We start from the raw sequence: 25,121 nt of genomic DNA on the forward strand, positions 1-25,121 counted from the left end.
ACAAGATAATCTTATAGGTAGGTGGTATTGAGGGGAAGAAACTTGCCAGAGTCAAACACAACTCTGCCTCTGGCCAAACTCTTTTTTTAAAATTTAAATTTAATTAGCCAAGGGGCCTGGGTAGTTCAGTGGGTTAAGTGTTGGCCTCCCGGCGCAGGTCATGACCTCAGGGTCCTGGGATTGATCCCTACCTTGGTGTCTCTGCTCAGCGGGGAGCCTGCTTTCCCTCTGCCTGCTGCTCCCCCTGCTTGTGCTCTCTCTCTGACAAATAAATAAAATTTTTTTTTAAAAAATGGTTTAAATTCAATTAGCCAACATGTAGTACATCGTTAGTTTCAGATGTAGAGTTCAGTAATTCACCAGTTGCATGTAATACATCACATGTCCTCCTTGATGCCCATCACCCAGTTACCCCATCCCCCCCCCCCCCCCCCCCCCCGCTGGCCCAATTCCCCTCCAGCAACCCTCAGTTCGTTTCCTAGAGTTAAGAGTCTCTCATGGTTTGTCTCCCTCTCTGATTTCTTCCCCTTCAGTTTTCCCTTCCTTCCCCTATGATCCTCTGTGTCCAGCCGCACTCTTTTTTTTTTTTTTTTTAAAGATTTTTTATTTATTTATTCGACAGAGATAGAGACAGCCAGAGAGAGAGGGAACACAAGCAGGGGGAGTGGGAGAGGAAGAAGCAGGCTCACAGCGGAAGAGCCCGATGTGAGACTCGATCCCGTAATGCCGGGATCACGCCCTGAGCGGAAGGCAGACGCTCAATTGTTGTGCCACCCAGGCGCCCCCAGCCGCACTCTTAAACACAAGTACTTTTGTGTGTACCAAGTTGGGTCCTGAGAGGTAAAGGATGAAACTCTGGGAGGGAATACAATCACCCAAGGACACAAAAGCATGAGGAAAAGGGGGGAGGGGGCTGAAAACTGAAACCTAGGGAATGCCAACAGTGAGGGGGTGGGAGAGGAGCTCTGAGGACAAACACCTCAGCCGCGTGGCCTGACCGGCATGAGACAAGCCAGTGTCACGAGGAATCGAATGGTCAGCAGTGTCCCATTGTCCACATGACCTAGAAAGGACAACAACAACGCAAAACATCCAATAGCTTTAGCAACCAGACAATTAGTGGTGACCTTGGCAAGACAGGTTTCAGTGAAGTAGTGAGGGAGGCCAGATTGCAGGGTTGATAAGGGAAGATTTCTTTTTCCAAGAGATACAGGATAGAGGCAGCACAGCTTGCTATGGGGGTTTTGGTTTGGTTTAAAGAAGGGTGAGCCTCTTGGGAGGAAGGTTGAGGGTAAAGGACATAGAGGCAATGACCGATGTAGTCAAGTCCTCATAGGGACAAGAAAGGTCGGTAAACAGAGCGCAGGTGGAGGACTAGGTCTTAGTAGGAAGAGGTGCCTCTTTTAGATAGCAGGGGTGGGGATTTCTTTTCTCTGAAGTAGACTTTATTGTCATCTGCTCAAGGTGAAGCCCCTGGGGCGGGGTGGGGGGGTGTCTTTAAAGGAGTTTCACTGAAGGTTCCGCTTTGAGATAGGGCTTGTGGATGCTAAGGGCCTGTATACAAGACTCCAAGGAGCCCTGAGGTTCCCGTGAGTTTGGAAGCCTTGCATTTGTGGCGGCAGCGTGTGCACAGCTGTGAGATTTCCTGCAGCAAGGCTGGCAGCTGGGCCAGGCAGGGAGCTGGGCTGAGCTGTGTGGCATAAGCTGCTCAGGCGGCACCTGTTCCAGGAAGATCACTTGAGTCTTTCCTCTGGCTTCTCTTGGACAGACCTGAATTCAGGGACTCTTCTACAACCAGAACTAAACAAATTTGCACTGCACGAATTCATCTTCAAATTCATCATTGAAAGAAAACCCCTAAGCCATGCCATCTGAATGTAAAATATGTATTAAAATAGAAAAGTAGTAGGGGTCCAGGATCTTTGGAGCTAAATGATTAGTGAAATAGCTGGACTCTCCCTTGTATTGTTCTATTCCTGCGCAAACATTGTTACAACTCCTGCCTACCGTTGATTCAATTAGGTCCTTTTTAAAAGTTAAACACACAGCTTCCCTGGGCATGTAATTGTGAAACATGTTGTTGTTATACTGTATAGCAGTCACTTTAAGATAACACAGATCTTTCTCCTTCCAGAGAATTTCGATACCAGCTTACATGCATACAAAACAGAGGATGTAATCAAAAGGGTATTTGGCATGGGTCCAGAAAGCTATCTGGATTAGTCTATAACTGGCTGCCATAGTTTCCAGTCCATTTCTGATCCATGACTTATTGCTTCATAACTGACAATTTCAAAGGTTTATCAGGATGGCGCACAAGAGCTCAATCATTACTTTCTAGCTCATTCTGAAGTGTGTTTCATTAGTGAACATTTTTGGTTATTTAAGACAACAAAATAAGACGATTAAAGATTCTTTTTACCATCGTTTCTCCCCCCATTTTCTAGCAACAGTATAAACTAGTGGAGGGAATATTTACTAAAAGTGTGGAATTATAGCAAGAGGACTTGGACTGGCTGATAGTTCCCACTCCTTAAGTTAGTAGCAGTTTGTATAATAGAGAAAGGACTCCACAGTTTAATTTTCAAAGTTCACGTGGAGCACCTGAAATTAAAAAAAACAGAACAAAACAAAACACAGCTGACTAAACTGGTTCTTGGCAGTCTCGTTCAAAGACATTTTAAAAGAAATGAGATTTCAGAAATTTTACTGTTTGAATAATTCTCTTTGAAATATTTCAATTTGAAATATTTCAAATATTTCAATTCCTGTCACCAAATTTGGAATGTGTGACATTAATCACGTCGCTGAATTACATCAAATGTTGTCAAAATTACTTTCTCTGAGGTCCCCTGAGCACTTTAGAAGCAAAACACTGAGAACAGCAGGACACCCTGAGGCCTGAACTAGCATTGTCCTCATCTTATGAGTGAGGCTTTGGAGCCCAGTAAAATGACCTGGACATCACCTTTTCAGGTATTCGTAGAAGAGCCAGCGCCTTTCCTCTCTCTTCCCTGCAGGAGTCAGTTAATTTCTGATTATAAGCCTGCCTCATGTTACTGACTAAAAAATACCTAAAAATTCTTCAATTTTCATATTTCACTTCCTCATAATATCTACTTTTTAAAAGCGCATGCAGATTCTAATACTTTTCCACGGTATGTAAATCTCTTTAATGTGGGGTTCCTGGCGGTTTGACCTTAATCTTTACAAGTTCTTTTCCTCCAACACAGTGGCTGTAATACTTCGACTCTTTAAATCATTTGATTGTTGATTGCAGCCAGGTCATCATTTCATTGATAAAATCAGGAAAGATTAACATAAAATCCTAGAACACTAGTATCCAACTCCAAAAGAATGTCAGCCAAACTGAATAGATGATTTCAAGTGACTTGAATTCAGGAAAACTATGATGAGTTATAATGGCACCAGCTGTGGCATAGTTTAAAATTTGTGTTACGGTGGTTGTGATGGTGGCGATTCTGAAACTGAAAAATGGAAACTATCAAGAAATAGGAATATGGTACAGCCCCTGATCTGCGAGGGAAACTGAAAAGGGGGTGGAAACTCCGTGAGTGGGGGCCATCGGGGCCAGGCTGTCAGGTTTAGGCGAGGGAGGGAGGAAGGGAGGAAAAGCTCGCTGGGGGAAGGAGTGGGGCGCTAGACAGTCCGGGAGAGCAGGGGAGGGAGGGGAAGGGAGGGGAGCGGCGGAGCGCCCAGCCGAGGGGAAGGAGGGAGGGAAAGTGGGAAAGGAGTAGAGGAGTAGACGGAGCGCAGAGGTTAACCTTGCTCGGCTCCCGGGCGGGCGGCGCATCCCGGCCCGCGCACGCCGAGCAGCCCCAGCGCGGGACGGCGGCGGACCCATGTCGCGCCCGCGGCGGGTCCCGGGACCCCACCGGGCGTCCCGCGCCGGGCGTCTCGAGTCTCCGGGAGTCTGAGCTGCGGGCCACGCGGGAGTAGCGGTGGCGAGCCCGCTGGTCGTTATGAGGACGGATCTAAAATGACCAGCAAACGGAAACCCTTCCGGACGCAGCTCAGGCGGTCCATCAGTGAGCAGTTGCGGGATTCCACGGCCAGAGCCTGGGATCTGCTGTGGAAAAACGTCCGGGAGCGACGGCTGGCAGGTCGGTGCCCGCGAGACTCCGGGGCCGCGGGGCAGGAAGAGGCGCCGGCGGCGTGGTGCGTCCGGCCCACCGCCCGCCGCCGCTTTGGGTTCCCCGGCACAGGCTTTTCAGAGCCAGGGGTTGAGCGGAGCCGACCGCGCTCACCCCTCCCGGGCCGGCCCGGCCCGAGCGCCCGCGCTGCCCCGTGGGTGTGGGTTCCGCCCCGCGCGCGCGCTGACAGCCCGGCGGGACGCTACACGCGGGGCCGAGAGCGGCCGCCGGGCTTACCTGGCGAGTCTTCCTTCGGGCGGCCGCGGCGCCCGGCTGGCCCCTGCTCCTCCGCCTTCCACCCAGGGAATGAATGAGTGCCCAGCGCAAGGGGCACTCCACGAGGGCTGCGTCTCTTCCAACGTCGCCTTTTCCACGCGGGGCACATCCACTGCGTGCCGGGGGTGGAGGAGGGGGGGAGGGGTACAAAGCAAGGGAACATATCCAAAGTTCTGGGAGACCAGATGTTTGGGGGGCAGAGGGGCAGGACTTGGGGAAAGACAGGTGGACAACTGTTGGTGCAAGTAGATGGCTGCTCACAATCCCTGTCCTGCTATGAATCGTGCTCTCCTCACTTTGGGATTACAAAAGAGGGGCCTCCTTTTTGGAATCTATTGCCCTGAATTAGAGGAAGAGAAGAGGTGATTATTCTGAGCTAAGGGGTCCTTAAGAATACTTGCTTGGGTCAGAACGCCAGCCTCCTCCTTAGCACCTCCCCCAGCCTTCCCACGCTGTGACCTTACTTCTGTGCTTGCTCCGTGGAACCATCTCCTTGTAGGGCCACGGATGCAGTGAGTGGTCTGAGCCTTCTCAGAGCCCTCATTCAGAGCTGTAGGTCGGGTTAGTCACCGCATCATACCTGCCCCAATAAGGGAAAGCCGCCCTACGCACAGTTCCAGAGCAGTGTAGGATTTAGGATCACTTTTCCCAAGTGCTGGCTGCTAGAAGATGTTTCAGGGGTTGGGGGAAGTGTGGTTGGGAGGGTCCCTGGGCTGACCACCAGCCCAGTCTCTGGACCTTGTTGCCTCCCGTCTCTCCAGCAATATCTCCTGAGTTGGTCAGTGACCACAAGGATGGAAGAGAGTTCTAGAGAAGAAGAAGGTATGAAGTCTGGACAGAGGGAAGGGATGCCAAGGGTGAGAATGGGAGATTTTAACTTCTCTGTGCTCCTCCCCTTTTCCTTAAAGTAGAACTGTGGAACTAGTTTGCTGGATGTTCTGCTCCCACAGTCATGCAGCCACCTCTCCCCATCAGCCTGAGGGCATTCCAAAGTGGGTGCCCAGCGTCTGTATCTCTCCTTGATCATTGGGTCTTTATCAAGCTAACTGGTCAAATCAGAAGGAGGGATTACAGATGATTTCAACACTCAGTGTTCTCAGGATAAAATGTTCATCCCATGGTTCTTGTCCAACAGAGTGGCCCCGTTTAGTAAGCACCCAAGAAATAAACAGACTTTTCAATCTGGACCCAGAAATAAGTTGTGGTAGCCAGTAGGTTTGACTTTTGATTTTTAAAGACCTGTGTGTGCATTGCAGACCTCGATTAATAACAATTAGTAACTTTCCCTGTTATCGTGCTAAATTGTATAATCTACATGATGGATGGTGTTAGAGAAATTTTTGTGGTCTAGTAAATGTTTGTTGCTTCATAACTTCAGAATGCTCACTGCAAAAGTCTCTTTCATAGCTTCTGTTATTTAAGTTTGTTAAGTTTGTTAAATCAATGGATCTTCAGGAAACAAGTCTTTCCAGGAGGGCTGCCAAGGCTGTGCCGGGTTTTTATAGAAGCTGAGGCCAAAGATGACTGCAGCCCTGTCTTTTTCAAAAAGAGATCTGGGAAGGAAGAGAATGAAATGTAAAGACTTAAAACCATGAAGGCTGTCCAGGAAAGTCATCTGTTCACGTGAATTTTAGACATTGCATTTCAGTTAATGTGGTGGAGAGAAAAAGTTTTGATTCGGGGAAATAAACCATAGGTAGAAATTTTAAGATCACGAGTATATAGAAATTAAGGCTAGAAGTGGCTTCAGAAGGGTAAGTATAAGAGTTCTCCAGAGTAGTGCGATTATTTTTTTTTAAATAGTGGTATGAGGTTTTAAAATGTTTAATCAGAATATTAATATCTGCTTACCCATAATCTGCTTACCACTCTGCTAACAGTGGATGCCAGGGGGTTATTCAACTAGCACCAAACAATCCTCTGTGAAGCAGACTTCAACTTCTGCTTCTCGAAGCAAGCTGGGATGCTTGCCACAAAACCAAGCCAACTCCATGAAGGAGCTTTTAGATGCAAATTGATTTTCTTGGGTTTTCTTGCTAAGGTAGCTAAAATATGGAACTTTGGCCATGAGACACTGAAATACTTAAGTTATTAATGTTGGCATCAATTCTAGGTGAAAGTGTTCTTCATTTGTAAAAGTGTTCTTTATATGGTTCTTTTCACAATATCCGAATAACCAACTATGTGAATGTGCCCCAGAGAGTATCCACCCTGCCAAGACATGATACTGGGCTTTTTTTTTTTTTTTTTTTTAAGGTTTTGTTTTGGCTTTTTTTCCCCCCTGTATCAGATAAAAGTTGTGTGCTGGGATTTCTTTAATCTCCCTAAAATTTTCTTCTTATTACCTTTAGTCAATAGGACAGCGTTCAGAGTGCTTTATAACAAACTCGTATTTACTGTCTAGAGCATTCTGAAAGTATTTGAGTCTCCCTTTTACTCCTTTACACCCGAAGGAAGGAAATCCTTATTCTAACTCGCTTTTACTTCTCTTCATGAAAGGCTGTCTTGTCAATGAGACAGAAAGACAAAAAAATAGAACGATACTGAAGCCTGTAGATTTCTGTGCTGTGGGGCCATATTTAGGAAGGAAGGGATTATACATAATCAGAAAAAGAATTTCAACACAGGTGATGAATAGAAGGACAAAATGTGAATGGTGTTCAAATATGTCCATTTTATTACAAAATTAAAAAAGGTTTAAGTTAAAGAAGGATTGATATTGGGAGCTTGTCCTGGGCCTCCGATTCTGTAGTAGCTGCCAGATTTTCGTCAGATTGTGGCATTTTTGCCAATGTACTCTTCTCAATTTCCCAAGACCCTAAACCCCATAGGGGTCAGCAAGACTTTTTCTCACCTGTTATCTCAATATTGATTATTCTAATAATGGTGGTGATTGTTACTTTTTCCCAAGATGACAAATTAGTGTTCAAGGCAGGATTCTAATGCAGGTTGTCAGAAGTCAAAGACCATCTCTGCCCATTTTATCTGACACCAAACTTTATGGAGACACATGGACCTCAAATCCTTTCTCCAAGGCTGTTTAGTTTTAAAAAGAATAACAAAGATAACTGGAAAAATTGCTTGCTCTCTCTTTTCTTTTTAAAACTCTTGGAGTGACAAAGATAACCCTATACCTAAAATTATTGTCCCCTAGTCATCTTGTTGGGCTGGTTAGTGTATGAGTTTATGCAGATTTGAAACAGCCATACCTCTAGCTTGTCTGGGGGCCCTGATGTGGTGTGCCTTGCCCACGACAAACACTGTAAGAAGGCAAGGGCTGCAAGAATGAGATGCTGACATAAAGCCTAATGTAGGTTTCTTCAAGGTAGGTGAGTGACAGGTTCTTTTGGCTTCCCCAGATCTCTAATCAGCCTCCACTGGTGACAATTCTTAACTTTTATAGCATCATTAAGTTCTGTAGGCAGCAGCATACCCTTCAGCTTTTAGTGTTTGTAAGCAGCTTGAACTACTTTTCAAATGTTAAGGCCTGAGAAAATCCAAATGAGTTTTCTAAAGCTTTCTGCTCCTTTATTTTAAAACCCCACTCTATTTTAATGGAAATGTAATCCATATGTTTGATTCCTTTATACTCACACAACAGTGTTTAGGTAGCTTGTGAACTAATTGATGTCCAAGCCTTTTGATCTCTTTTATAGTCTCATTTTAAATCATTTCTCTTAGACACAGGAAGTTCTATTGCTGCCAAGAATAAACTAACTTAAGACACCGAAAAGTTTGAGTTTCGATTAGAAACGCTAATTCCACCAAATTTCAGTGAGTTCTTGTCATGTTAAAACAGGTTCATTCATTCTCAGAGTCAACAGTAGCATCCTGTGATGTGATGTAAACACGAGATTGGGACTTTAAGGCAGAGTGGGATCAAGAATGGAACACGGGCCATAAAAAAGTTCCTTATTAAAATCTAAATGTGCTCCGTGATATTAAAAATACAGGATGATACTAGCTGATCCTTTTCATGTGTTTTATATCAGAGTCCTTCCTTTTTATTATCACTTGCCATCCTACTCTGCCAGGTGTTTCTGTTTGGTTTTTTTTAACATCTCTTGAAAGGAGAGTACATTTAGATGTGATTTGTATTAATAGTGACACAAAATCTAAGTAAGTACACAGTTAAGATCAGAGAGAAGGAAAGCATATCACTTACATCAGGGTTCTTAACCTTAGCTACACATAGAATCATCTGGAGTCTTTCACGAATATCGGTGCCCTGGCTGCCGCTTAGAGATTCTGATTCAGTTTAGATAAGGCCTGGGGATCAGCATTTTTTTCCAGTTCCATAGATGGTTCCACTGAATAGCCTGGCCGAGAGCCACTGACTTGTATTAACTACTCGCCCAAGTCTGTGTCTAGCACAAGGTCATACTCTTGGCCCCTAGGGGAAGGTTTGCTTAAGTGGGGTTGGAGTGAGCTTGCTATGTTACAGGGGAACAAAAGGTCTGGGCCTTGTTGCTAGGGCCAGAAATTTGGATTTGGTTCCGCATATGATAAGGAAGCAAAGGATTTTAAGCAGAAGAGTGGCAGGGCCCTGTTATATTGCCACCAGAGTGGTCTAGGTGAGAGATGTACAGTGACAGGGACTCGGGTGACCGTGATGGAGAGAAAGGGACAGATTTGGAATATGTCTTGAAAGGAGAGAGATTGATGTGCTGGAGGTGAGGGAGGGATCAAGAACTCCTGGCTTTAGGGACTCCTGGGTGGCTCAGTCGGTTAAGCGTCTGACTTCAGCTCAGGTCATGATCTCCGCGTCCTGGGATCGAGCCCCCAGTTGAGCCCTGCATGGAGCCAAGCATCAGGCTGCACACTCAGCGGGGAGTCTGCAAGTCTGCTTCTCCCTCTCCCTTTGCCCCTCCCCCCACTCTTGCTCACTCTCTGTCTCTTTTAAATAAAAAAATAAAATCTTAAAAAAAAAAAAAAAGAACTCCTGGGTTTGTAGTGCCGTAGGCGGAGGGGGGGGACCACTGGCAGATTTGCATGTTACAGCTGCAAACGGAAGATTTTTTAGTTTTTTGGTTTTTTGGCATAAGACAGATGAGGAGTAAGGAGTTCTCCTTGAGCCAGACTAGACCAAAAATGCCTCTTAGACATCCAAAGGTAAAAGTCAAAGAGCTGGAGACACAAGTACATGTTCGGAAGAAAAGTCAAAGCCAGATAAATCCAGAAGTGATTGGCATGTAACCACCATAGAATACAGCCTTAGGACAGATGGGGTTACTCAGGAAAAAATATAAATAAGAGGGGGGCCAAGGACAGAATCCTAGGAGATCCTTTATTTAGAGCACGCTATTTGGGGGCCCCTGGGTGGTTCCATGGGTTAAGTGTCTGCCTTCTGCTCAGGTCATGATCCCAGGATCCTGGGATCCAGCCCAGCATTGGGCTCTCATCTCAGCGGGGAGTCTGCTTCTCCCTCTTCTTCTGCCACTCCACCAGCCTGTGTTCTCTCTCTCTCCCTCTCTGTCAAATAAATAAATAAAATCTTAAAAAAAAAAGATAGAGCACACTATTTGGATGTGAACTCTCTCTCTATATATATATACACACCTGTGCTAAATTTCTGGGGAATTAGAAAAAGCAACACTTTTTCTAAATTCAGCATTCTTACAGCAGTAGTAGAGTAGTGCTGTATTGAATAATCTTTCATGACAGATTTATTTGGTTCCAGAACTGTTGATGAATGAAAAAATAAAGTTAAAAATATATCTCACTAATAAAATACACCTTTTTCTGAAATTTAGAAATGGCATTGCAAAGTAAAAATTGAAAATTTCAAATAACATTTGAAGGAAAAACTGCTCAAGTTTGCCCTCATACACAAAAGATAAAAATATGCTAATTAAATAAAAGTGGTCTTAACAGGAATACTTCCATGGTTATTATAACTTGTGCCCCCCCCCCCATAATGAGGTAAAAGCTTTATATTGGAAAGATGACTTCTCTAGTGTCATGATCTCCAGAAACAGTCTAATCAAACAAAGCTTAGTTTGTAAGAAAAGTTCTGTGTATTGAAGTTTCCAGGATCGCATCCATTTACTGACCTTAATCAGTTATGGTTTGTCCATAATAAAGTTGACTGAAGGGAAATTTCCCAGAGAAAAATAGATAATGTCTTAAATTTTTGCATTTGTAAGGAGAGTAACTTAAACTTGGCCTAACCTAGCCGTAGCATGCTGGCTAACCCTTCGAAGTAACACAATTTCCTCCCAGAGTTGGAAATGATCGTGTTCATTAATTGCTGGTGATTGCTCTGAGTAAGACTCACAAGCCCCACTAGTTGGCTGGAATTCCTTCTAGAAGACCATGTGGCACAATTTTTGTGATTCAACAACTTGATCATTTAGACATGGAGCACATATCTAATGAAATTCATTGATACGCCTTCGTTGTGTTTTTTATGTCTTGTGTTGAACAAAACAACTTATAAAGAAAAATTTACTAAAAGACCTTGTAGTTTACTGGGAGTTTATCCAACAGTATATTTCTATTCTGTTCTTTTGCAAGTTGAGTGGTGTTGCAAAAGGAAAACAAAAGTGGTTTGAAAAGTGTTACAACATTCCCGGACTTTTTTCAGAATCCTTGAATGTTTAGTCCTAAAACAGTCGAGTTGAAGGACAAACATTTTTTGTCATGTTTGTAGTTAGTCAATAAGTACTTATTGAGCCATGAAATAGCATCCTTGTCAAAGCTTGTTGGGTCCGTAGTGCAGGATATTAATTTAGTACTGTGGTTTTATCCTGGCAAAGCACACGAATTTTATTATGCCGCTCGATTCACTTAACTCATCTATTTAACCAGAAATAGAGCAAGCTTCCAGAAATTGCAAAAGGACAGTATAGAATGTGCCATGACTACACAATACTGTATTTGCAAATCTGCTATGTCAAGCCATTTTATACTCTCAGACTATTTCCTTAGTGACGTTTTCATTCAAAACGAAATTTTCAGATTCTTATGGTTCTGTCATTTTGTGTAATACAGTGTATTTTACCTGTATTTCATCATGGCAGACTGTGTTTGGTGAATACTTTTCTTTCTCCTTCCTATATAGGAAATTAAATGAGTGCAAGAGGTAATTGTTGTACAACCCCATGAAAATTAATACATTTACTAGCAATGACATTAAGCCGGAAAGTCTTATCAGATACCTCTTCTTCTCTTTCCATCAGATAAAATGGAAATATTTCCAGGTTCCTTGAAGGATCTTTGAAAACATTTTCTATTGAAATGTGATACTTATCACTAGAATGATGTCCTAAAAGTACAAATATTTAACAGTGTAAGTTGCACTAATGTACCGCTGCACGTGGATGTAGGCGTTGTCGCCATGACGTCATAAGGAAGGCAAGGCGCTGTTTCCTTCCTTTGCCTGACAGTGAGTTGCATTCATCCCAGAACTCTTCGAAGATATTTATTTATTTATGTATTTATTTATCAGAGAGAGAAGGAGAGAGCATAAGCGGGGGGAGCATCAGGCAGAGGGAGAAGCAGGCTCCCTGCTGAGCAAGGAGCCGGATGCAGGACTCAATCCCAGGACCCTGGGATCATGAGCTGAGCTGAAGGCAGATGCTTGACTGACTGAGCCAGCCAGGCATCCCCATCCCAGAACTCTTCAAAAACAATGATAGATTGCACCTTTCCTAGCCATGAGGAGTCGTCCCCGTGGTCTTGGAAATAAATTACATCTTTATTTCAGCCTGAAAAAAAGACTTTGTAAGCAATAGACAGAAAAGATGAATAGTCATTAAAGTTTGTAAAACAAAACTTTCACGTATTTCAATAGAGGCTGTTTTATTCTTTCTGGAAAGAAAGAAGAGAGGCTTTGTGCTGAATGTTTGACTTTTGTTCTTAAATCTAAATCAAAGCAATGATGACAAATGAAAAGGAGCACTCTTACTCCTTTGGCGTAGCGGTAGAAGAGGGACTGAATCTCTCTGACGTGTCCGTGGGTGTAGAATCACAGCTGTGTGGTGGTGATCAGTATCTGAAATTAGCATCACCTCATCGTAATGTTGATTACAGATTTGCCACGGCGATGGCTAAAGCATTAGGAGCACAGATCGCCCGGTGTCATAAATGAGCGTCATTTTACTTCTGGAGCATAATAGTAGTGGAGGGCACAATTTCTGGTATTTGGGCATGATGGGACATTATTGGCATGGCATCATGACCTAGTGGGTTAAGGGCAGCTACTGGAGCCCAAGACTACGTGGGTTTGAATCCTGCCTCCACCGCTTAAACAGTGGATCTTTGCGAAAAATAAGTAATCTCGATGTTCCTTCGTTTCCTCATCTTTAAAAAGGAGGAGAAGCATAGTACTTACCTCACAGGGTTGTTATGAGGATTAAATGAGTTAACGTTTTCAAAGTATTTAGCATAATGTCTGGCCCCTCATAAACATTGTATGAGAGTTTATATAGATATATACACGCACACCCCTACCGACCCCCGCACAGTTAAAATTCCAGGTATAACTCTGGATTCCCCCCAAAACTTGCCTACTAATAGCCCACTGTTGACCAGGCTAATAACATAAACAGTCAATTAACACATATGTTGTGTGTTATATATTTTATATACTGTATTCTTACAATAATGTGAGATAGAGAAAAGAAAATGTTATTAAGAATATCGTAAGGAAGAGAAAATACATTTACAGTGCTGCACTGTATTTTTGGGAAAAAATCCGCATGCACAGTAGACCTGAACAGTTCGAACCTGTGTGATTCTAGGGTCCACTGTATGTGTCCATGCAAGTGAAAAGTAGAGCAGCAGAGACGCATTTCCTGGTAAAGGAGATGCTTTTAACCCCAGCCCTAAGCCTCTCACCCCCTTCACACCTGGATTCATCAGCCCGTTCCTATATCTAATGAACCCATTCTAGATCCCATCCACGCTCAGGGATTTCCAAGTGCTAAGACTTTAGCCTTCCTCTCTTTGCCCTGACTGAGCTTAAAAAAAAAAAAAAAAATCAAATACTACATATGTTGTTAGCATGGTTGACAGCATCTTGTGTAATCCATGAGTGTTATAGCATGAATCATTCGTTATCCTAACATTTTGTCTTTCTGAGAGATCATCAGTTAAGGTTTGTTCATCAAAATCACCGTTGGCTTTAGGGCTGTGCACCCATGAATTCATTCCCATGTCCTTGGCCTAAATGGAATTTAATGGAGACCTAATTAAAATGAAAGAAGTTGGACTAGATAATCTCTAAGGACCCATTTAGCTTTAAAGATCAACGAGTCTGTAAAACTAGACCATGCGTCTAAAGGAAACTTAATGCCCTAAGTCTTTGAGTTCCCTTTCTGTGTTAGATTTCATAGGATGTTCTGAGAGGAGGGGGGGCAGAAGCCAAGAAGCACACCCCAAAATGTCTGCCGGTGCCGTTCTCCATGCGGGTCTGCTTACGCAGCCTCCATCAACAGCAACAACTGCTAATTGGTACTTTGTGTCATTGGAGCTACCCCTGCCAGAACTGGCGATGGGACCAGGAGGGTGGCCCCTGGGAGGCCTGGGCCCGCAAACACCTGCAGAACCTCAGCTGCCCCGGCACCACTCTCAGGCAGGCTCCTGCTCAAAAGGCTTCTGTCTTTGGTTTAATGCTCTTCTGTTGCAATTTTGAAATTATTAACAATCGCTGAATGGAGGGCCCCCGGTTTCATCCTGCACTGTGCTTGGCAAATGACGTAGCTGGCCCTGTATTCCAGGAAAGCCGGGCTCCTGTAGAATCATGCCTTGATTTGTGAGTTCACCTTCATCGGTGGTTTGGTGGTGTTTAAGTAAGAGAAAAGGGATGCATAAAATCACAGGACAGTAGATTTGGAAGAGGCCTTGGAAAGCCCTCCTTTTAGCGTCTACAAATCTCTAATCCACGTGCTCTATGCCCCTCACCCTTAGGGAAGGTGATCTCCCGGGAGAAAGTGTGTTTGTTTTAGTTTATTGTTTATTGATTCTGACAGCATCATTATGAAATAAAGCAATAACATTACCCCTGGTGTTTACACAGTTACAATGATTATATTTTAGTTATTACATACATTGAAGGAAATATTTTAATCGGTTTTTTTAAGGTAATGCCGTGCTCAGGTGGAATAGGAAATTGGGACAAATTATACAACTCTTGGTAATCCAGATTTTCAGATCCAGGACTTGTTTTGAAAACTTCTTAATTAAGCTTTTTCTTAATTAAAAATTTATTTGCAATACCCATAATGGGTTAATTCATTAACCACTGCTATTAAAACCATTAAGGCTATTTCCTGTGTAGGTTCATCTAGGGCTACTTACTCAGAAAAGGAAATTAGGAGAGGTAGTAATAAAGCCTATCATTTATCACCAGGAATTTTCAGCCCATGTCTACTAACATTTTGTTTTGTCATTATGTCCATCTGTCTCTGTGAAAAACACTGAAATTGACTAGAATTTGTCTCATGATGGTGCACGGTTAAATCCTTTGCTAATGGAAGCTATACATACAACTCCCCATTTAATGATGTTTTTTAAAAAGGACACTTTCCTTTGTTTGAAATTAAGCTTATTAATGAAATTAATAAGTTTATTAATGAAATTAAGTTTATGTAATGCAAAGTATTTCTGGGCAATTGACTAAAAAGGATGAATTTTCATTTGCTCTTACGCTTCTTCAAACAAGAATGATTTGTGTAGTTCTGAGTAGTAAATAAGCAGGCAGATACTGTCCCTCATCAGTTCATTCAAGGCCATGTTGTAGGAAAGGAGACCTGCCTGACCGCAGGTCCTTGTTCTGAGCTGGGCACAGGTGCTATTCCACAAGGAGAATCAAGTGCCAGTGGCTTGGTAAGCTCATTCTGTCTGTTTAGCTCTAAACATATGAGAAGTGTGGGAGATACAAACAGCTTTATCAAAAAGACTGAACAAGCTTGCCTTTCCAGATAAAAAAAATCTATAGGAGTAAATTAAACCTTACTAGCACAGCCATCAGAATGCAGAAATTCAAGCTATAACACTCTGGACAAGGTCTCCTGTATCAAAACTCGAATCTAATGATTTATGCAAGTGTCTGTATTTGCACCTAAGCCACAGCCTCCTCCAGGGAAAAGGTAGTGTCTTGTTCTCTGTGGATAGTCCCGTTGCCGTAGCATAGTAGCTGGGACACGGAATGTGCACAGTGGATGTCTGCTGAGTGAATGAATTAATGATAATTATAATATTAACAGCAAACCTGCGCTGGACCCCATTGGGTGCAAGGCTCAATGCTAAAGACTTCATGCATTTTCTCATTTGATGCCCAGGCATCAGGGTAAGGACTACCAGCGTCCCTGTTAGCACACACAGCAGCTTGCTGTGATTTAGAAAAGAGCTTCTTCTCTGGGCTCATGAATTAGAAAAAGGTGCCCCCTCTGAGATAATGCAGCCCCGAGGGCATGCAGCTACGTGAGTGTACCTGGGCTGAATTTCAGCCTGCCTGGCCCCCCTTGGCTGCTTGCTGCGTGCAAGGCACAGCCCACGCAGTTGTACCCGGTGGCCCAGCGTGCTAACATTATCCCCAGCTTATGCAAGAGGAAACTAAGGCCTGGAGAGGTTAAGTGACTTGTTCCCTGAAGACTCGAGGAGTCACAGTGTAGCACTTAGGAAGGGGTCACTGTTCAGGGGTGTCATCGTGACAATATGGAACCATTTTCAGGTTACCACAGGTGTTGCCTCAAGGTGACCACGGGGTGTATTAGATGGGAGCTGACCATGGCATCCCGGCATCCCAGGGTCCCCATGATAATCAATGTGATGGTTAAGGATGATCCTGAATATTCGTGTAACACTTTACAGTTAAGTGTTTTTCTATTAAGGTAATATAACAGTGGCTTAAAATCATTAGGTTCTTGCAAGAGTCCTCTGAGAAAGGCAGGGTAGGTGCTGTGATCTCTACTACATAAACAAGGCGAACGAGGATAAGAAAAATCATGTGACTACGCTAGGTCCCATGGCCAGTGAGGGCCAGAGGGGGATTGGGATCCAGGCTCCAACACCAGGGCTCAGTCTTCTGGTCACTTTCCTATTGCCCAGGGTGAGCTTTGCTGTGTAAGACATCAGTTGCTGTTAACGAAACCCATGGCTCCCATACCTGACTGCACATCAGAACCACTGGAAAAACTTTGAAAATACAGACCCCTGGATGCCTCCCCAGATCCATTGAATCAACATCATCCCTGGGGGGAGCAGTATAATGTACTTTTGTGTGTGTGTGGTGGGGGTGGGGAAGAGGTTGGTCCCGTAGTATACATTTTTAACAAGCCTCCTAGGTGATTTTTGTTGTTTGTTTCCAGCCTGTCCTCTCACCAGTGACTGGAAATGGCTCTAAACTCTCATGGTTATTTGAGGCTCTGTGCCTTGTCCTATTCCGTGTCTTCTAGTCTAACACTTTTCTCTCTCTTCTACCTACTAGATCTTAGCCATTTTCAAGGGCTGGGTCAATTCCTTCATGGTTTTGTTGCTAGCGCCATTCTGGCTATGCCCATTCCCATCTCCAGATGCTCCCCCTGCTTCCAGATCGAAGTGCGTGGAGGGGAGTGAGAGGGTGGGAGCCCCGCGAGGGCCTGTTACATGTCAGTCCCCTGAGTCAGTGTCTTCCCACATGTCATCATGCGAACCATCAGAGTAGATGCTGAGGTCATGATTATCATCCCCAATTTAAAGAGGGCGTAAGTGAAGAAACTCGGCGGAGGCCAGCACAGCCAGGAACACACATAGTCTCATTTGGCTGTAAGTTTCTGTCTGTCTTTCTGTTCCCTCTGCTGCATGTTTTAGTCTTCAGAAACCAGAAAGATTTCTTTTGTACTATAATTGAGAAACTTTGTCTTACATTTAAAAAAAAGTCTTTTACCTCTTACTCCATAATCCACATAGTAAAATAACCTAATTGTTGAAGAAATGAAAGAATGAGTGCCTTTTCTTCTTTTGTGAAATCACTTCCTAGCAAGCTTCAGAAAGTTGAACTGATATTGATTGAGACATGATGTTTACTTATTCAAGCTCTTTAATATTATGAGGAAATTCCAGCCAACATTCTACCCTCTTCTTTCTTTTAACTCAAAAAATCATGAAATGTTAGAGCAGATGGAAGCCTTGTAGATTATCTTGTCCAGGCCATTTATTTTACAAGAGTCGATTGAACTTCAGAGAGAGTCAGTTAATTCAGTTCCAGGTCACGTGTCTCATTGGTGATAAATTTGAGATTAGAGTCCAACTCCATGTCATACCAAGTGTCTTTGGGGATTATAGGTGAATTCATACTTGGCCATCCATTCGTAAGCAAGACGCCTATTTTCAAAATTAGAGTACAAATTTCTTGAGGGAAAAATTACACCTTGCCCTCAAGAGCGAAGCTTTTCCCATGAGATGTGTTTTTAAGTGTTTCTCGGGGCAGCCTGCCTTGCTGCCTCACTGAGGGATATTAAAGAAATAAAATCGCTCCCTCCTAAGTTCTGAGTTCACCTCTGGTGGCCCCACGATAACCTTTCCCCATCCTCTAGCCCCCATCCAAGGGGCAACTGGAAATTTTATGACTAAAGGAAACTGACACTTCTGTTGTCACGAGTTGGGTGAGGAAAATGGAGAAAGCATAGTTGAAATTTAAATAACGATTTTTCCTCTATTTAAGATGGAAATGCTCCCTTTTGGTCATTTTTTTTTTTAATTACAGAGCTAGAGAAAAAAAATGAGTTTCTTTTAACACCCCAAATCATATGATTCTTTTTTTCCACAGTGACTCCAAGTTCTCATTCACTTAACTTATTCAACAAATATTTATTAAGTACCTACCATGCCAAACACTGTCCCAGCTCCTGGGGATTCAGTAGTAAGCAAAAGACAAAATCAACAACCTCATTGAGCTTCCATTTAAGTGGGGGGAGACAGATCATCCCGAACAAATATATAATATGTGTTACGAATAACACAGTGTGAAGAAAAACAAATGTGCTACAGAATGAAAGGGAGTGCTATTTTGCATCCAATGGTCAGAGAAGATCTCTCTGGGGAGGAGGAAATCGGAGCAGAGACATTCAAACATCTAGGGCAAAGAGTGTTCTGGGCGGAAGGAGTAGGATGGGCCTCAGCCCTGAAGCAGGAGCACATGGGTGTGTTTGAGGAAAGGCAAGAATGCCGGTGGGGCTTGGGGGACAGTGATTGAGTGGAAAAATGGTGGGAAAAGGGGTTGACAGATAGCCAGGTCCTCTGAAGACTTACGGCCTGGAAGGGAGTCCTGATATGATCTTGGGTGTAATTTGCTGTGTACAGTTATCTGGTTTATGATGTAAAACTTGAAAAGAAAAGACAATGGAGACCAAGAGTGGAAACAAGAGGTCTCCCAGAAATATCAAATTTAGTTAATATCTCAGTTATTAAAAAAAAATACTTAGCTGCTAGTCACATAGGGACCCATTGCTTAATTAAAAGGAAAGGGAGAATAACCTCTGGCCCTCCATTTTTTTTTTTAACGCGAATGGAAGGAATTAGATTCATTCATTCATTCATTCATTCAGAAACATTTATTTAATGAATATTATATTTCAGATGCTCTGCTCTGCCCCAAGCATAAAAAGATGAAAGGACACTAAGTCTTCCTCTCAAGGACTTGTAGACAAAAGCGGTGGCAGCGGAATACACAAGATGTAGGGTAGATCGGAGGACGGAGTGGTGAACTTGGCCTGGCTTTGCCGAGCAAAGGCGAAGACCCTTGAGTTGGGCTTTAAAGGAGAGAACTTCCAGTCTAAGGAAGGGAAAAGGCAAGCACATGCCAAGAAACAGAGAGGCATGAAGCTGCGTGAATAATTTTTAGAAGCTGATTGATGGGACCTTGGGTCAAGAAGGAGAGCAGGTGAAGAAAACTGGAGAGGTGGGAAGAAGCCAGATAAGTCTGGGTTTCATCCACGACCTGTGGTGCTGTCTCAGATCATCTGTAAATTCCTTTCTAGCTCTAGGACTTTATCATCACATGAATCCATTTTCCTTTTTCCATCAGTGTTTGAGGTAAGCATCACCAGCCCCTGTTTATTTTTATATTTATCTTTTTAAAGTGACCTTGCTTTACAACTTTAGAAAATCACCATGAGAGCCTTTCTTCTTGCAAAGGTGTTGCAGAGAACCAGAGGTCTTCTGTGCCTTTTCATGATGACTTTAGTTAAATTAGCAGAACCTGCAGGAGCTCCTGTGACTTCCCAGTTTCCTGCCTTGCTTCTCAGTGCTTTTTCACTCCACATCTTGGTACAATTGCTTGGATCCACATTTAAAGTGAAAACGAGTGTCTGATATGCCTGTGGTATATAACGGAGACTTGTGGTCTACGATTTTCACAGTGAAACTAATATGATTTCTTGAGCAATTTTTCAGAGGACTTTTGGGCAATAGTTACTTTAGAAGGATCCTCTTGAAAAAGAGATCTGAAGTGGGACTCAAAGGCTGTATTTACTCACTTATAAGCATTTACTGATGACCTGCTTTAGGCAAGATTGCATACCAGGTACCAGGGACCCAAAAATGAATAAGATAAAATTCTTTCTTTCAAGGCACCTACAACAGTTAACGAATTCTTGTAATTCTTGTAAGAAATCTTATAATTCTTGGGGCGCCTGGGTGGCACAGCGGTTAAGCGTCTGCCTTCGGCTCAGGGCGTGATCCCGACGATCTGGGATCGAGCCCCACATCAGGCTCCTCCGCTATGAGCCTACTTCTTCCTCTCCCACTCCCCCTGCTTGTGTTCCCTCTCTCGCTGGCTGTCTCTATCTCTGTCGAATAAATAAATAAAATCTTTAAAAAAAAAAAAAGAAGTCTTATAATTCTCTGACTTTACTATATACACAGAATGGTTTTATGTCAATGATTTAAAAGGCTTTATAAAATTTCATTAAAAATAGTTGAGTTCTTTGATTTTGTGTAAGCTCAGCCTCTCCTGGAAGGCTGAAATTATTAATCTAACACACTGACTAGAGGCAAGGAGGAGGGGGAAAAAAAAGCCAGAAGAAAAGTACGAATTCATGATGCACAAGTTGAGAATCTCTCGTGAACAGCCGCATTGTAACACTCACCCTTTTTGTTCACATGGCCTTGCTCTCTGGAATCCTCAGATATCCATGGTTGCCCGAGGGCTCGTCAGATGTCACCAGGGCAACAACAAAGTAACACACATGAAGCAGCCCCTCTGTGGCATTCTTTATGAAAAGCATTGAATTAAATTATTGCATAACAAATCATCTGCATATGAAAGGCGGTGAACTGTTTGAGAACCCAACTGGAAACAATGCTGAATTTGATCCCTACCACCACTGATAACTTACTGGTCCCCTTAGAAATCTTGTTGTGACCAGAGGCCCCTTTACGGAATGCGGGAAATATTAATACTGTACTTATGACCTCCAGGGGATTGTGAGCTAAATTAGGGAGATTGTGGAGGTGGTCATAGACAAACTCCCTTTACCCCGTTCCTCTCCCCCTTTCTTGGTCAAGGTTTCAAAAAGATGAAGGCATATCCCACGTTGGATGAAACTGTTGCTCCCCCACCAAGGAGATCCTAGCAAAACAGATAACAGCTACCTTGATTGAGTCTTACCACGTGCCAGACACTGTGCTAAGCACTTCACGTGCATAACTTTTATTTCATCCTAATGAACTGTATGTAGGGTCAGTATTATTAAAGTCCTCATTTTATAATGGAGACATTTAGACTCGAAAATGTGGTGATTCTTGGCCCAGGTTCTCAAGGCTAAGGAATATCCTGAAACAAAGAATTAGGACCAGGTGATCTGTCTCAGGAGCCCTCAAATCTCTGTACATATTAGTTTAGAGGAAACTGTATATCACATCGCATCCTCTATCACCATTATACCTGGCTACTGCTTAATCTAGGTAGAAATCTTTATAGTAGGAAAAACAATTTCTACAGACTACGTATATTAATTCAGAAAGCCTGTGGAGAGACAGTGTATGAGAAATAAATGTGATGTTTTTGGCTTGGTTAACCAAAAATAAGACAGATTTTTTTTATAATAATTTTTTTAATTATATTATGTTTGTCACCATACAGTACATCCCTGGTTTTTGATGTAAAGTTTGATGATTCATTAGTTGCGTATAACACCCGGTGCACCATGCAATACGTGCCCTCCTTACTACCCATAACCAGCCTATCCCATTCCCTCACCCCCTCCCCTCTGAAGCCCTCAGTTTGTTTCTCAGAGTCCATAGTCTCTCATGCTTCATTCCCCCTCTGATTACCCCCCCTTTCTTTATCCCTTTCTTCTCCTATCGATCTTCCTAGTTCTTATGTTCCATAGATGAGAGAAACCATATGATAATTGTCTTTCTCTGCTTGACTTATTTCACATAGCATTATCTCCTCCAGCACTGTCCATGTTGCAGCAAATGTTGAGAAATCGTTCTTTTTGATAGCTGAGTGATATTCCATTGTATATATGGACCACATCTTCTTAATCCAGTCGTCTGTTGAAGGGCATCTCGACTCCTTCCACGATTTAGTTATTGTGGACAATGCTGCTATGAACATTGGGGTGCATATGGCCCTTCCCTTCACTATGTCTGTATCTTTGGGGTAAATACCCAGTAGTGCAATGGTTGGATCATAGGGTAGCTCAATTTTTAACTTTTTTTTTTAAATAATATTTTTTTTGTTATATCAGTCACCATACAGTACATCCCCAGTTTTTGATGCAATGTTCCATGATTCATTACTTGCATTAAACACCCAGTGCACCATGCAATATGTGCCCTCCTTACTACCCATCACCAGCCTATCCCATTCCCCCCACCCCCCTCCCCTCTGAAGCCCTCAGTTTGTTTTTCAGAGTCCATAGCCTCTCATGCTTCATTCCCCCTCTGATTACCCCCCTTTCTTTATCCCTTCCTTCTCCTACCGATCTTCCTATTTCTCATATTCCATAAATGAGTGAAACCATATGATAATTGTCTTTCTCTGCTTGACTTATTTCACTTAGCATAATCTCCTCCAGTCCCGTCCATGTTGCTGCAAATGTTGAGAACTCGTTCTTTCTGATGGCTGAGTAATATTCCATTGTATATATGGACCACGACTTCTTAATCCAGTCATCTGTTGAAGGGCATCTTGGCTCCTTCCACGATTTGGCTATTGTGGACAATGCTGCTATGAACATTGGGGTGCATATGGCCCTTCTCTTCACTATGTCTGTATCTTTGGGGTAAACACCCAGTAGTGCAATGGCTGGATCATAGGGTAGCTCAATTTTTAACTTTTTAAGGGACCTCCACACTGTTTTCCAGAGTGGCTGTACCAACTTGCATTCCCACCAACAATGGAGGAGGGATCCCCTTTCTCCACATCCTCTCCAACAATTGTTGTCTCTTGCCTTGTCTATTTTTGCCATTCTAACTGGCGTAAGGTGGTATCTCAGTGTGGTTTTGATTTGAATTTCCCTGATGGCTAATGATTTTGAACATTTGTTCATGTGTCTGTTAGCCATTTGTATGTCTTCATTGGAAAAGTGTCTGTTCATATCTTCTGCCCATTTTATGATTTGTTTATTTGTTTCTCGTGTATTGAGTTTGAGAAGTTCTTTGTAGATCTTGGATACCAGTCTTTGATCTGTAGTATCATTTGCAAATATATTCTCCCATTCCGTGGGCTGCCTCTTAGTTTTTTTGACTGTTTCCTTGGCTGTGCAGAAGCTTTTTATCTTGATGAAGTCCCACAAGTTCATTTTATCTTTTGTTTCTCTTGCCTTTGGAGTTGTGTCATGAAAAAAGTTGCTGTGACTGATGTCGTAGAGGTTGCTGCCTATGCTCTCCTCTAGGATTTTGTTGGGTTCCTGTCTCACATCGAGGTCGTTCATCCATTTAGAGTTTATCTTTGTGTATGGTGTGAGACAGTGGTCACGTTTCATTCTTTTGCATGTAGCTGCAAAATAAGACAGATTTTGGAAAATGTACCAAAATATTTACATCCAAATGATGCTGCCACTAGTGGCCCACCCCCTTTACCCCATAAAGCTTGAAGCTCTTCTTGGGAATTGCCAGCTTATGAACCACATCAGAAGAAAATGAGCCTCACTTCTGTTTGGTTGGATTTCAGTGTTGGGTCCCCAAAGATCACCAGTCACTTGCTTTTCACCAGAATTGTCCATGAAAGACTTAACCGTTTTAAAGAACAAGTCCATTCTCAACAGTGTAAGAAATTGGCACGACTAACATGTATTTGAAAGGGTAGATTCCCCCCCTTTTAAATTTTATTTATTTATTTGTAATTATAAAAATAGCATGTTGATTATAAAACTAACATGTTGATTATAAAACTAACATGCTGACTATAAAAAGCACCCAAAGATAATCACCACATACTTCTAAAGTGTTTGAAAATATTTCAAGCCAGCCAGCCAGCATTTTTAAAAATAAATGTGATCTCCCGCGAGAATTCTTTTAATGGAGACAGCAGATACATGGCTTTTATAGGTATTTTTAAAATGGTAACATTGCTTTATAATCACATAACTAATGTGCTGTTCTAAGATTGAAGCACGATTTGTGGATAAATATACGATTATTTCTTAGCTGCACCATTTTTTTTCAAGAAAAATTATAATAGCTATAACTTTTTGAGTGCGAACCATGATCCAGGCACACAAGTTATTGTATTTAATATTTAAAACAGGCCTAACAAGTCAGCATTATAGTCCTTTCTCGTGTGATACAACTAAATCTCCTGGAGGCTTAGGAATTGAGCAGAGTCTCATGGTTGAGACAGTCTTCCTTGTTTCACCCATGAAACATCCACAGAAGAGAAGCACAGTTATTTCTGCCTGGGGGGAGAATCAACATGCAAATTAAGTTATTAACATCACCATTCGGGTGTTAATGTACTACTGGAACTGAGGTGAGACACATTCTTCAAATACTAAGAGAGCCCGTATGAAAGCATCTAGACAAAGTCATTTAATTCCCTCTCAACTTTTGGTACAGAAGAATCATCTGAGAGGCTTTTCAGTATATCTAAAGTAGGATCCACCAGTTAGAATGTCAGGTTAAACAGAAAGGGTCCAGGAACTTGCATTTTTAAGATGTTTTCTAGAGAATTGGGAGGCTATAGATCTGGGGACTGTCTTCAAAAACCACCACTTTATTACATGGCAGATGCTCTCAACATGGCTTCCTTTCCTTTCCCTAAATATCTGAGTACACACAGGAAGAACACCAAAGACAATAGTTGAAAACAAGAGCCCAGGTCATAGGGTATTGTGTCTGGTTTACACTGGGTTATCGGAATACACCAAAATGACGTTTCATTTCCAATTTGCTCTCTTACCTTGATGGCCTCTTTGTAGAACTTAGTGTACAAAAGTGGTGTTTGAGTGGATGAAGAAAGTTCTCACAGAAGCTCTGGTTTGATAGATCTCAGGATTCTCACAGCATAAGGAGCAGCTAAAGTAAGGCCAGGTGGGGATGTGGGGGATTTCCTGTTTATTTGTTTTACCTATTTAAAATGATTTTATACATCCTGTGATTTTTACAGTTGTTGTGAAAGGAAGCTCTTATATTTAACTCTATTGAAATGTAGCATTTGTGTTTTTAGAGGAGTAGAAGATGGGGATAAATCTCCTTTGTGCTTTTCAGGAGTTAATGAATTATGTTCTTGCAGCTTCGCTTGTCTGCTGTCTATAA

At 42.7% G+C, this 25,121-nt stretch overlaps 1 protein-coding gene across 10 annotated transcripts in view; it reads left to right on the plus strand.

The window, feature by feature from the left end:
• The window catches only part of STARD13 (StAR related lipid transfer domain containing 13), a 513,739-nt gene that overhangs the window by 280,668 nt on the left and 207,950 nt on the right, over positions 1-25,121 (plus strand). For 2 of the 10 annotated variants that reach the window (XM_044381750.3, XM_026493122.4), the window contains exon 1: positions 3,762-4,124. The exons of the other annotated variants lie outside the window; for them this stretch is intronic. In XM_044381750.3, coding sequence (XP_044237685.1) covers positions 4,001-4,124 — 124 coding nt within the window. In that variant the 5' untranslated portion in view covers positions 3,762-4,000. Of the gene's footprint in view, positions 1-3,761; positions 4,125-25,121 lie in introns of those variants that run through there. 10 annotated transcript variants of the gene reach the window in all.

The sequence above is a fragment of the Ursus arctos genome, unplaced genomic scaffold (assembly GCF_023065955.2).
Source record: "Ursus arctos isolate Adak ecotype North America unplaced genomic scaffold, UrsArc2.0 scaffold_10, whole genome shotgun sequence".
Classification (NCBI taxonomy): Eukaryota; Metazoa; Chordata; class Mammalia; order Carnivora; family Ursidae; genus Ursus; species Ursus arctos.